General features: G+C 42.3%; 1 protein-coding gene across 1 annotated transcript in view; it reads right to left on the reverse strand.

The window, feature by feature from the left end:
* Positions 1-1,200: 1,200 nt before the first annotated feature.
* The window catches only part of LOC105740887 (scavenger receptor cysteine-rich domain-containing protein SCART1-like), an 18,231-nt gene continuing 4,950 nt past the window's right edge, over positions 1,201-14,481 (reverse strand). The window contains exons 5-13 of the mRNA XM_012513397.1: positions 5,135-5,440; positions 4,487-4,804; positions 4,096-4,410; positions 3,705-4,019; positions 3,295-3,363; positions 2,904-3,219; positions 2,055-2,074; positions 1,842-1,961; positions 1,201-1,391 (exon numbers count right to left, since the gene is read on the reverse strand). Of these exons, the coding sequence (XP_012368851.1) occupies positions 1,201-1,391; positions 1,842-1,961; positions 2,055-2,074; positions 2,904-3,219; positions 3,295-3,363; positions 3,705-4,019; positions 4,096-4,410; positions 4,487-4,804; positions 5,135-5,440 (1,970 nt within the window). The remainder of the gene's footprint in view (positions 1,392-1,841; positions 1,962-2,054; positions 2,075-2,903; positions 3,220-3,294; positions 3,364-3,704; positions 4,020-4,095; positions 4,411-4,486; positions 4,805-5,134; positions 5,441-14,481) is intronic.

A 14,481-nucleotide genomic window follows, 5' to 3' on the forward strand; every position in this document is an offset into this window, starting at 1 on the left:
TCCCAGTGTAATGTCAAAGATGTATGTTTAAGTTACTTTCTCTTTGCTGAAACCAAATTCCCCAAACCCACAAATTAATGGAAGAAAAGTTAATCTTCATTCTTAATCTGTAGAGGTTTCTGCCCACATTCATCTGGTTCCAAGGCAAGGCAGCATGGCAGAGTGGCCTTAAACAAGCCCAGAGGTGGTCTGTGAAGTGTAGCCATAAACAAAATAACCACATCATCAAACTTCCAGGACTTGTTTTTCAAGACAATGATAATTTTGACAGTTTCAGATGCATCCACCTCCTACCAAAAGAAAACAAATTCTCCCCACAGATGACAGGAGGGAACATCACAAATAATTCATCAGGGGCTGCCCCTCCCACACATAAGGAAAACTGCAAGAGCAGGAAGGAAAGGAAACACACAAAGCTCATACGAGACAGAAGTCCAGGAGGAGGCAGAGAAATGGGACCAGGATAGAAGGAAAGTCACGCTAGAGCCTCATAAGGCTGTTGGGAAAGGAGAGTTCATAGTGCATTTAACATAATCTATGAGAACAAGACTGATGCCAACTTCCCAGGTTAATCCCAGCCTCCAGACATGCTCATGGTCCCAATGGTCAGCCCAGGGTTCTGATATACTGAAACAGGGACCACAGCATTCTTCTGACCCAGACTAATCTTAAAACTCCATGTTTCAAAGATTCACACCTGAGTATGAGACAGACATGAACTGTGGTCATCATGGGTTACTCTGAACCACAGGGGTACTGAGCTCCTGGTAACCACTGAAGAGTAGTCACAGACAGACAGACAGACAGACAGACAGACAGACAGACAGACAGACAGACAGCCAAGGTTTGGGTGTAGTACACCAGGAGACAGAATGTTTCTGAGGCAGAATCCCCTCAAACTATATATCATCCAAGCAAGGCACCTCATGCAGATTATCATTAACTAGGTAATGGGAAAGAGACTTGGAAATGACAAAAGGAACCCAAAGGAAAATAAAGCATCCTTAAAGGAAGAGGGTGATAGCAGAAAGCACCAGATCAGACATAGAAAAAAGGCAATAGACACAGAGAGGCAGCTCTCAGCTTTGAAATGTAAACACTGGCCTGAGCAGGGCTCTCCTTATTGAAGCTGTAGAATAGGAAGAGTGAGGTGGACCCAAGGCCCACAGGTGCACACCTGCACGCTCAACGGTCTCCACCTCATGTGTCTCCTCCCCCAAAGTCTTCCTTGGGTTCTTCAGCATCATCATAATCCTCCTCCAGCACTAGGTTTCCAGCCACTGAGGCTCTCTCCTCATTCTTTGCCACTGGAAGAGTTTCGATGTCCTCATAGACACCCTCTGAAGGCAGGTGCTCTGACACTCCTAAACCTGTTAAGGGCACATGAGAATCTTAAGGAGTACCCCCCATTATATATTGCATATTAGATCCTACTGCACACAGAGAAACCTGGTACCTCTGAATCAGCCCCATTGAAAGCTGTCACCTTCCCAGAAGCTAAGTACTCATACTAGTGAGACTTGAGGAACTCAGGCCCTGAATCTAACCCTAAAAACTCCAACTAAGAATGGCAACACAATGGACTGTTGTCAACACCATTTGTGGTGCAGAAGTTGGGATTATTTGCTTCAACTCATCTGAGAAGCACACTAACACATGAATTCAGGATGCCCAGTTCCTCAACATCTTATGAGTACAGCCCATAGTCACTGGCTAATAGGATGACCATAGCAGGGAGGGCCTTCCATTGCCAGGGTCTCCCAAGAGTCTTCTACACTCTATGGATAGGGGCTTGCTTTCCTGGTCCAGCCATGTGCACATACTCAGACAGGCAGATCTGCGGCAGCTCCACTGAACACCCACGCACAGGAAGATGAGGCCCAGCAGGCAGCCAAGCACCACACAGGCAATCTCCGGGAGGGTCCATGTCCCAGTAACAGATGCAGAGGCCAAGAGAGGGGCTATTGGGGCAAACAAAAAGACAAGACGTTCTGTGTGTCTTTGGGACTGTGTCCCTCATCTTAGGTTATTTCAACCTTGGAGAAAGAAGGTGCAGCTCCCAGGAGAACCGGGCCTCATTACTACCCAGACAGGCTAATGCTTTCCCTGATATGGTTCAACTTTATAAAGAACAACAGCCCAAGTGCAGGTGCCAGATGAATGGGGACAAGTAGAAGGTCCAGGTAGAGATTCTAAGTAGATTTCTTACCCCCGGTAGTGTTAAGGCAGAACCTAGACAGATGTGCCCATGTGTGCCCAGGGACACCTCTGATGGCTCTCACTACCCCTATCCTCAGTTCTGCCTTGGAAAAAACCACAGTGCTCAAGAGGCCATTGCGAACTAGAGCCAAACTTCATCATCACAGAAGGCAGTCCCCTAAGATGTGGCTATTCTCAGCCCAGACCTCCTTCGCCACACTGCATTCCCTACTCAGATACACAGAGAAAGCAGTTGGCATCAAGTGGGTGCACATCACCATGGGAACAGAACACCTCGAGAGAGCCTGAGTGGGGTGGGGACAGCCTTGACAGGGCACTGTTCCCCAAGCAGCTCTGCAGCCCCTCTGGGAACTGACAGGCAGGAAGACAGTGAGTGTGAGACAGAGCCACCTACCCGTGATCAAGGTGCCCCAGACAGAAGCAGGAAAACTACAGATTTGATCACCCAGCAGGGGAAGTGTGCCTGGCACCCTGCAGCATGGACCTGTCCACATCTAGCAGTAGTGTCACAACTCACGTGGCTGGAGCCCAACTGGACAGGGAGGAAATAAGCCTATGCTTGAAGCACGAAATGGGACCTCATAAACCAACGCCCTGTGCTAGAGGGCATGGTTCAGTAGAAAAGAACAGACTCACAGAAACACATTCCCTGTGTCCCCTCCCCAAACTCACTCCCCTTGCACTCACCTGAGCAGCATACCCCTGCATCCTCCTTGTGGTCACAGTCTTCATATCCCAGTGGCTCTGCAGGACAGCCCAAAAGGAAAGCTTCGCTTCCACGACACCCCACCTCATCCAGCCACACAGGCCCTGACCCGGGACCAAAGGCAGCCCCATGCACGGCATCCACGGCCTGACCACAGCCAATTTGGCGGCACACAACCTCTGCATCTGCAAGGTCCCAGGAGTCGTCACACACAGTGCCCCAGGAGCCCGCGTGCCAGAGCTCCACACGCCCAGAGCAGTTATCACCTCCTCGCAGGCGTAGTGAACCTTCCTCTAGAAAAGAAGACAATGTTTAGCTCAGGAACCCCACTGCATGGACAGCTAGATTGCAACATAGAAAGAGGGTACCTGTGCAGCCGAGAGTGGATGAGCAGTTAAGGGGCTGCGGAGGAACCTCAGGAATTTCTGCATTTTTTTCTGCATGTAGAAATAGGGCCCATCTTAGTATTTGCAAGCTCATCCCACACTCTGGAATGTGTGTTCCTTTCCTTTGTCTTTGTGTCTCCATAGCAAGCAGTTTTTGCTCCCAGATGTGAAGAAAAATTTGGGTTTAAGGAAATATAGTGACACAGGTTGAGGGTTTCCCACACAGGTACCCAGGTGGAATCATCAGAAGAGGACTCCAGGAGTCCTACTTCGCCACTGAGAAGGAGCCAGGGATGGATGCTACACCTGATAGGCCACACCAAACCTTGTGCCCCATGGCTGTGACCATGCGCTACACCCACACATGCATCAACAAATTTTCTACTGCTCACCTGCACACAGGATCCAGGCCTCCTCCTGGTGGGAGCAGGAATGCTGGTCCCAGGAAGCTGAGGGGCACTGCCACAGGAACCTGTCATGCCTGGGCCTGCACTGAATGGAGGCCAGCCAGAAAATGTCAGGGGAAGACTGACTCTCTGGCCTGGCCAGCAGCTGCCCTTGGGGCCCACAGCCCAGCTGCCCACACAGGATGCCCAAAGAGGTGGCACTCAGGGTTCGACAGACTCCGCCCCAAGTCCCATTGTAGAGAACTTCCAGCCGCCCTGCACATGGCTGTCCATAATTCTGCAACCTGAGATCTGTGAATTCTGCAGAGAGAGACCAGTTGGGAAGGAGGGCACAGGAGAACAGGGACATGCAAGACACAATGGACCTCGCACCCACCTGAGCAGAAGACCCCAGCATCCTCTTTGTGGCCACAGTCATGTTGGCCCCAACCTGGTGATGGACAATGCCACAGTGCAGACTCGTTGCCCAGGCAGCCCAACTCATCCATCCAGATGGGCCCAGATCCTGAACCGAAGTGGGCAGCCCCTGGGGCACTGAGGGCACGGCCACAGCCCAGCTGCTCACAGACCACGTGAGCGTCCTGCAGGTCCCAGGCATCGTCACACACTGTGCCCCAGGTGCCTTGCTGCAGCACCTCCACACGCCCTGCACAGCGGCCAGGGCCCCCAGCCAGCCGCACCCGAAGGCTCCCTGAAGAGAGGCTAAGTGAGAATATGAGAGACCATATGGGGCCCAGAGCACAGGAAGAGTGGAGTCCCACACTCACCAGTGCACACGACACCCACGTCCCGTGAAGACCCCGCAGGCACCAGCAAGGACACTGATACATTGCACTGGGTCAGGCGGGACTCTGAGCCCATGCAGTGCACCTGGCTCAGCCCCACCGGGACAGCTCCAAGGCCAGGAGCAGTTGTGTCATAGGCTCGCTGGGCCTCTCCACATCCCAGCTGCCGGCACACGACACTGGCATCACGCAGGTCCCAGGCATCATCTAGGACACGGCCCCACACTCCATCCAGAGAGACCTCCACACGACCATCACAGCGACTCTGCCCATCCCTCAGTCTAAGGGCTCCAGGGAGACCTGGGAGGGATGAGAAGAAGCCATTCTGGAGTATATGACTTCCTAAGCTCCTGCTGATCTTCAGGCACTTAGCCATCCACCTATCAGTGCCTCTGTGTCTTCTTTCTGAGCTCTCTTCAATTTCTGTGTCTCTCATCTTTTTACTGTCTTCTCCCACAATTACTCTCAACTATAGCCCTACCTGTCTGGCCTACACCATGTTAACATACCTACTTTAACATTTCCTTTACTCATCACTCAGTGAGTGCCCCCTCTTCTGCCCAGGGCCCAGCTTCTAGTGCCTCAGTCCACCTAGCTGCTTCTCTCTCACACTGCATGAATCATACCCACCTGAGCAAGAGACAGACGCAGAATTTCCCTGGGCACAGGGCTTCGCCCCCAGGGTGCTGGATGGGCAGCCCAACAAATGGAGTTCTGTTCCCACACAGTGAAATACATCTGGCCAGATAGGAGCACCCCTATGCCCATAATGGGCCCCTCGTGGTGTGGCCACTGCATTCCCACAGTTGAGCTGATGGCACAGGACGGTGGCATCTGCTAAGTCCCAGTGGGTGGCACAGAGGGGTGCCCACACCCCCTGCACCTGGAACTCCACACAGCCCTCACAGGGGCTGCTGCCATGGACCAGCCGGAACCCTGAGGGAGAAGTAGAGTCAGTAAGGCCCTGGACACCTGCCCAGAGACACTGATGCTATGTGAGACGTCTTATACCCAATGAGCACCCAGCTATCACAGCCACAAACTAAAGGCAAAAGATTAGCATTACAGCATGGTATTGCTGAAAATTAAGCTAGAGAATCGCAATACCCATGCCTGTGCTAGAGCAGTAATTAAGCTATTGGCACTGTCAAAATTAACACATTCAGAATATTGAACATGGGAGAATTCTGGTGAGATCGTACTACTGGCCACATAAACAAAGTCAGGCTGGGGGAAGGTCACATGACATAGCTAGTGGTCCAAACACAGAGTTAATCTACAAAGAATAAGAAATCACATTTCTCTGGCATTTAAAGGAAATCTCTATCATTACCCACTGAAAATTATGCTTCTGCTAAAAGACTTTAAAAGCCATACAAGAAAGAAAAATCTCCAGGTATTAAAAAAAGGTACACTTGAGGCTTTTATACATAAATTGTTGCAACTAGAGATCATATAGGTAAGTGAAATAAATCAGACCCGCATGTGCACACATCATATTGTCTCACTAGTACAAGAACCTGAAAGAGTAAATAAAACCTGAAAGGTACAATAGATCCTGTGAAAGGGAAAGTATGTGTTCAATAGGAAGGAAAAACTGGGATGAGAAAAACACAAAAGAGAGAGGAGGAAAAGTTATATTTATGTATGTATACAGGATACTTTGGATAATTGTACGGCTGATTTCTGTTGTTCTCTTTAAAAGAGCAGTTAAAGCTTGTTCTTTTTTTCTTTTTCATTTTTCCCCAATTTTCTTTATATCTGATAATCTAACCAACTAATTTGAAGATATGATGTAATACAACCACCACAGTGGAATTCCTCTTGTTCCTATTGTATCATTTTTTAATGTTTATTTTCTTTTTCTTTCACCATTTTGTAATCTCTTTTGAAAATAAAAAAGAAGAATTTCTATAAAAGGGGTTAGATAGACTGCTTGTACACGCCACCAAAATGCAAGAAAAAACCTTGAGGTTAAGAAATAATCTGATTTCCAGAGTTCCCACAGTACAATGTGCAAATTATCCAGGTTAACTCAAATTGAGAAGACATGACATAACAAAAGCTGTCCTGGAGGAGTCCTAGGCATTGGACTTATTGGACAAAACACTAAAATAGCTGTCTTAATTCTTCTATAAGAGATTATGCAAACCACAAGCAAAGGTTCAGAAAATGCCAGGATGGAAGTAGGAATGCAATTGTCCGTGTGCAGACAATTACAAAAAAAGATACAAATGATTTTATGCCAAAATGTACAGTATCTAAAGTAAAAATAATTAGTAGAGAGGTACAAAGGAATAGTAGAAGGGTTCAGAGTTACTAGACAGAAGGAAGAACCAATGAATGTGAAGATAGAACAATTGAGATGATTCAAATTGAACATGCCTAAATTAGCTGTGGAATATCATCAGCCTAACCAACATCAAAGAAATCCTGCAAGATGAGAAAGACTGGATAGGGACAATATATGAAGAACCCAGGACAAAACTTCCCAAGAAGCTCAATAAGCACCATCTATGTGATACTATAAGAGATGCACATAAAATGCACTATAACCACTTGGTATACATCCAAAAGAAATGACATTAATATATTTTAGAATTATCTACACTCCTGTACCTATTCCAACATTATTCACAATGTGAACTTACAATTCACAAAGGACGTGGAAAACCTAAGTGTCTGTCAGTGATGAATGCATGAAGACCATGCAGTCTCTATGCACAATTCAATACCATTCAGTACGTCAAATTTAGGAAATTCTGTTATACCAGGAAGACTATGTTTTATTATGTGGTCCAGCACAGCAGGGAATCACCATATGGTATCACTGATATATGGCATCTGAAACTTAGAACAGCATGGAATAGTAGTTGCAGCGAGTTGGGTGTGGGGTTAGGGATGACTTGCCGCACACTGGACATTTACAAGAAAATTAACAGAAACGTTTCACCAAAATCATAAAAGAAGTCTAGAAAGAAATTCCTTTTTACTAGACTTGCTCCCTAAGAAACATTTGAGGGAGTCTACAGTTGAAACAAGAGGACTACAGGTAGTACCAGAAGTCATAGGAAAAAAACAAGCAATGCTGGCAGAAGTAACTACATAAGTAAATATAAAAGGCAGTATTAGTGTGTTTGAAATGTAAATTCTTTAACAGAAAAGAAACCTAAATTCTTATTCTCCATGTTTTAAAAGAAAAGTGCATAAGTCTGTATTAAGATTTCATATACAATATAAAGGTGTGGTTTGGGAAAACACCATGGAGGCTTGGCCATTCAGCTCAGCAGAATAAAGTGCCCGCTTAGGCAGGTGCAGGGCCTGAGACTGGCAGGGCAGTGCGTACCTATAATCCCAGCACTTTGGAGGCTGCAAACAGGAGGACCAATCTGTGTAGCGAGACCCGGTAGAAAAAAATAACAAATACACTTTAAAAAAAAATGAAAAATCCACAAGCCAAAACTTTGGGGATATGTAAGGCTCAGATGAATATTTGTAGCTACAAACACCTACGTTTAAAAGAAAGGATGAAAAAAATAAATAAATAAAAGAAAGGATGACCTCAAGTCAATAAACTACTTTAATTTTTACACCATAAGGAGCTAGAATCAAAAAAGTGCATTAAGCTCACACTACTAGGAGCAAAAACATATAGGGATTGTAGAACAGACAACATAGAGAATAGAAAAATCATAAAACTAATGGAAATAGTAGCTGTTTTTTAAAATATCAATGATATTGATGATATGTTAGATACAGTGGCCAAGAAAATTAAAAAGAAGACTCATATTCTAGAATAAGAAATTAAAGTGGGACATTACTATTGGTCTTAAAGGATATGAGCATACTTTGAACAAAACTTACCTAATTGGAAATAAAAAATATAAATAAAATTGAAACAAGAGCATACATTAAGTCTGGAATTAAAAAAAAAACTCTCAAAAAACCAAGGCGAGGACCACCGAGTTTCATTAATGAATTTTAGTGAGCAATTAAGAAAATAATAGGGCTGCAGATAGTTCAGTAGAATAAGTGCTTGCCTGGCAAGTCCAAGGGCCTGAATTCAATCCCCAGTTCCGCAAAAGAAAAGAAAAAAGAAAGAAAGAAAATACTAAGACTCTTCTTAATTTTTCTAAAAATCAAAGAGAGGAATCATTTTTAAACTGGCATAATGAAGGCTTCATTATGTTATGCTGCTACCAAAGATATACTGAGATATCATATAAAGAGGAAATCACACAATGTGATCCTTGGAACATGTTAATACAAAAAGCTTCCACAAAACATGAAGAACTCAACAGCAAATTAAAAGGATTATACAGAATGATCAAATAACATTGTTCTCAAGGATGCCAAGGTCAGGGCTGGCCAGATAGCTCAGCAGATTAAAGCACCTGCTTAGGCAGATGCAGAGGTCAGGGGTTCGATCCCCGGCCTGCAATGCCAGCCATGCCCCTGGGGCTCACTAAAGGGCGATTGAGCCATGATTGGGCATGGTGGCACACACCTGTAATCCCAGCACTTGGGAGGCTGAAACACAGGAAGGATCACCACGAGTCCAATCTGTGGTGAGACCCTGTAGGCCCCGTACTAAATACATTTTTTTTGAAAAAGAATGCAAAGGTGATACATAAATCAATCAATATGATGCAGTACATTAAGAGGAAAACATGGTTATCTCAACATGTGTATCTCACTGACTAAATATCCTAGTGATTTTTTTGTCCTGCAGAAACTTAATGCTTTTTCTTACTTTTTTAATTTTTTATTCATTTTAATGAGAAAAAAAGATAAAATGGCACAGAAACAGTTGCAAAACAGGTTATAGGACAATTATAATAATACATTGCATATTGTTGTCTTCACATTAGCTACTCAGAGGACAAGATGTAGACATTATCTCTTGTCTAAACAATATTAGTACAAACCTTTCTTCTCAATGAACTAAGAGAAAATAGCTGTATATCTATCCTATCTTTGTATACATATTTTTTTTCTTTTTTTTCCTCTAGCGATTTTTAAAGACCCAGAAAATTAGCAACAGAAGAGAATTTTGAAGCATGATTGACAAAGGACATGAAAAACCTACAGGAAACATGATACTCAACAGTTTAAGACGGAATGCTTTTGTGTGGCATGCTGGTTCATGCCTGCAATCCCAATACATGGGAAGCTACATCAGGAAATGGATGTGAGTCTGAGGTCAGCGTAAGATGCATGGTAAAGGGCCAGCCAAATAGCTCAGCAGATTAAAGCGCCTGCGAGCAGGCTCAGGGACCAGGGGTTCAATCCCCAGGGCCTGCCATGCTTGCCGGCCTCCAGGGTGTACTGAGAGGACAATTGAGACTGGGCATGGTGGTATGCGCCTGTAATCCCAGCTCTTAGGAGGCTGTAAACCGGGGGAATCACTTTGAGTCTGATCTAGTAGTGAGACCCTGAACGTCCTAGACCCTCCCATAAAATAAAAAAAAAAAAAAAAAAAAAAAAGATGCATAGTAAGTGCAAAGCCAATCTGAACTCCATATTGAGATGCCCTCTAAAAAAAAGTTTGGAATACTTTTTCCCTGATGTCAGGAACTGCGTATACCTACATTCACCACTTCCATTAAGCATTATACTGGCAGTAACAGCCAAGCAACTGAGAAATAACAACAACAACAAAAAAAAAATCCAGATAAGAACAGATGAAATAAAACTATGTGGGGTATTTTTAAATATTTTTAGATGACATGATCTTTTTTATTTATGACAAATAAAGTTTCAAAACAAAATAAGAGAATAATAGTAATACACAATCTAGTGCAACTTTACATGATTTCCTAATTAGAAAGTAGCGAAGAATCAACAAATAAATTCTGCAAAGTTACAAATTACAATAGTAACACGTAGATAGCTTACACAACAATAATATATTTCTATGCATTAGCATTTAATAATCCAAAATGAAATCAAGAAAATAACTTCTTACCATAGCAAAAAATATCAAAAAGTCTACTTATAAGTTAGATCCAAATGGTGAAATAAACACTACAAAATATTGCTAAATAAAACTATACACAACAGAGCATGACATCTTCAAATCATATGACTCTAAACCAAGAGAACCGAAGACAATGAAAAGCATAAACTCCCTGAAAAGTAAGTCAAAAGAATGTCATTAAAATAAATGGAGAGCCCTTCCTGCCCCACCATCACTAGAGTTCTGTGCTCACCCTGAAAACTGCTGGGGGATCTATTGGACTTTGCCCCACTTGGCCCCCAACAACCTCACTAGAACTTGTCTGATTCTCAGCAGCAATCATCACCCAAAACACTGCCAGAGAGACAGGGGAGGCCTTGCCCTCCCTTCCCCTCACACTCCTGAGCACAGCTGAGCTCCAGCTGCCCACCTTGCCTGGACAACTGCTGAGGGCACATGATGGGCCTTGTCCTGACCCTTCACCCTCGTTGGAGCGTGGCTGATCACCAGCCACCCATCATTGCCCAGGAACACTGCTGAAGTGACATGAAGCCAGGAGTCTGGAAGACTCCGATGACGACCTGCAGGAGCCTTGGTGAGCTCCACCCTGCACCAATCCACCACGAAGAGAGCCTTGAAGAATTTGGCCTGCACTGATCATCATCATTCTTCTTGAGCTGTGGCTTGCCCGCACTCACCAAGGTGGAGGCCACATTGCACCCCACACAATAGGAGTTTGTGAGCCGACCTTGCTGTCCTGCTTTCCTGAGAGCCTTGCTCACCCACATCCCACTCCTCTGCCATTGCTTTAGAGTCAGGGAGAATATTGGGAGCTTCAAAACTCACAAAAGGAGGGAACAAAAGGCAATCTCAGACTTCTAGTCCTCCCACCTCCAGGAGAAAAGGTCATAAAACATGGAACTCACAAATCTGATACTAGCAATAAAGTAGATCTCGGGATCAGTGGAACAGATTAGAAGATAAGGGACACAACTGCAAAAACATTCAGCCATCTTATCTTTGGCAAAGCAGCTAAACAATGGAAGAAAGATAGCCTCTTTAACAAACACTGCTAGAAAAACTGGCTTTCCACACGATGAAAGCTAAAACTAGACTCATGTCTGTCACCATGCACAAAACTACAGACAGAATAGATCAAAAACTTAAATATTATATTTAAAGTGAATTAATAAATATTCCAGAGGAGAAAGTAATTAGAATTTTTAAGGACATAGGAGTAGGTAGAGTTCATGAACAAAAATTAAACTGCATGCGAAATTCTTCAAAGAATCAACAACTGGGATCTCATCTTTTTAAAGTTTCTCCACATCCACAGAAATCAACAACAGAGTAAAAAGAAAACCCACAAATTGAAAAAAAATTATGGCAGACTGTCCCTCAGACAAAAGACTCCTATTTACAGCATAGGAAGAATTCTTAAAACTTAGGCCTCCCTAATTCAAAGACCCAAAACAAAAAAGGGCCTCTGAAATGAATATACACTTTACAAATGAGGAGATACAAATAGCAAATAAATACATGAAAAACATGTTCAACATCATTGGTCATTCAAGATATGCAAGTTAAAATAATATCATCTTATATCAGAACAAATGGCTATCATCAAGATGTCAAACAAGAAAAAGTGCTGTAGAGGCCAAAGGGAAAAAGAAACCCTTCTCCATTGTTGATGTGAGTGCAGGCTGGTACAGCCATTATGGAAATCAGAATGGAGATCCCTCAAAAAGACTATAAACAGGCAAATCACTACGAGTCCGATTTGGTAGTGAGACCCTGAACACATTGTAGTACCTTCCCTAAAATACAAAATAAACAAACAAATATACAAACAAACACTTAGGTCCAATCATTAGTATAACAATAAATAAATAAATGTATTTAGATAAATAAATTGCATTTATTTATTTAAAACTAACACCTCACAACTTACTTCAATGTGCAAGAAATGCAAGGCCAAATAGAACCCAAAATTAGTGAACAGAAAGAAATAAAGATGAGCAAAGCAACTGAAATGCAGAGTATACATGAAAGAAATACTTGAACTTCTAAGAAGATAAACAAAATTTTTAAACCCCCTGAGCTAGACAACTCAAGAAAAAGAGAAAGAGGGCACAGATAAATAGAAGCAGAGGTGAAAACAGAGACATTACAATTGACATGCCATTCCTCCAGAGTGTCAAGATCATGAAAAATAAGAAAAACCGGAAATGTACAGAACTGGAGAACCCCAAGGATAACTAATGAATGTAGGATTGTGGAGCAGAAAGAAAAGTGACCTTGGCAGAAAACTGGTGAGATCCAAATGAACTCTACTGTTCAGTTCAAAAAACAAACAATTGACATACTGCTAAAACAAGGGATCGTTAAGAACTATTATGAACTATATGACAACAAATTGCAAAGACTTAAGAGAAATAGATAAACTTATAGAAACTCATAACCTACCATATTGAACTGACAAATAATGACTAAAGAAACTGAATTAGTAATAAAAGTCATGCAATAAAAGCAAGTCCAAGACTGAATGGCTTCACTCCTAAATGTTACCACATCTTCATGTAACAAAACCCAATTCTTCTCAAAATATTCAAAAATAATAACAAGAACATTTGCATTTCATTCTACAGTATGACCATTATCCTGATACCAAACCTGGACAAGGACACAAGAAACAACAACAATGTTCCTGATGAACATATATGCAAAAAAATTCTCAAGAAAATACTAGCAAGTCAAATCTAATAGTACATTTTAAAAGATTTTACACCAGGAATAAAAGATATTTATGTTAAGAGTGCAAATATGGCTCCACATACACACCAAAGGAAAGAATCAGCATGGTAGAGAGATATAGTAAAGAATGGAATAGAATATTTCCAAACTATTCATCCAGCAATGGGTAAATATCACAAGAGAGAAAGAACTCAACTTAGCAGCAGTAAACCAATCCAAGTTTGTGGCAACAGTTCAATGGGGCAAATGATCCCGAGAGCCATTTCCCAAAACAATACAAATAAATGACCAACAAGTATATGAAAAAATGTTCAACTTCATTTGTCACTGGGGAAGTCAAATCAAAACATGATGATATATCATCTCACTCCCTTTAGAATGACTACAACCAAAAGACAACAAATAAAAAATGCTGACAAGAATGTGAAAAAGGGAAATTTTTTATTTTTTTTAAGGAGAATAAATTATACATTAGTGTGGCTATTATGGAAAATGGGATTTTGGACCTTCCAAAAACTAGAAACAGAACTATCATATGACTCAACAGTTCCATTACTGAGTGTATTTCCAAAAGAAATCAAGCATGATGAAGACAAGTCTATATTCACATGTTCATTTCAGCACTACTCACAATAACAAAGATTTTAAGTCAGTCTAGGTGTACATTGACAGAGGTATGGATAAACAAAAATGTAGTATATGAAAAAGAAAAAAATGTGGTGTATATAGACAATGTAATATATATTCTTGACACTAAACAGAACTGAAGTTCTGTCACTTCCAGCAACATGGGTGGAACTGAAAATGTTAATGATTTACTTTTGATAATCATTTACTATACAGTCCACAAATAAACACATGCATTAAACATCAATCTGTTCTTGAAAACATGTAAAGTGACTGATAACAATAACCAAGATATGAAATTAGCCTTGAGGACCATCAGTGGAAAATATTATACAGAGTCCACCAAAAATGTATACATAATTCAGAGAAAGAAAAATAATATCATTTTTCAACAGATAGTATTACCTCATATGCAGGACCCTAGAGGATGTATTATATCACAGAAAACCCACTAGGCTGCCAGCCCTTTGAGAAGTTCAAAATGTTTCTGCAGCAATCTCAGTGACCGAGGTTACCCAAGTAGCAAGATGCTAACTAATGTGTAGGAGCTAATGGACATCACTTTAGCATCTTTTGTAAATGCAGAGGTCAAAGGTAACTTGTATAAACCTCATGATGTCTCAATAAATTTAATATT

The sequence above is a fragment of the Octodon degus genome, unplaced genomic scaffold, assembly GCF_000260255.1.
Source record: "Octodon degus isolate 3935 unplaced genomic scaffold, OctDeg1.0 scaffold00010, whole genome shotgun sequence".
NCBI classification, from domain to species: Eukaryota; Metazoa; Chordata; class Mammalia; order Rodentia; family Octodontidae; genus Octodon; species Octodon degus.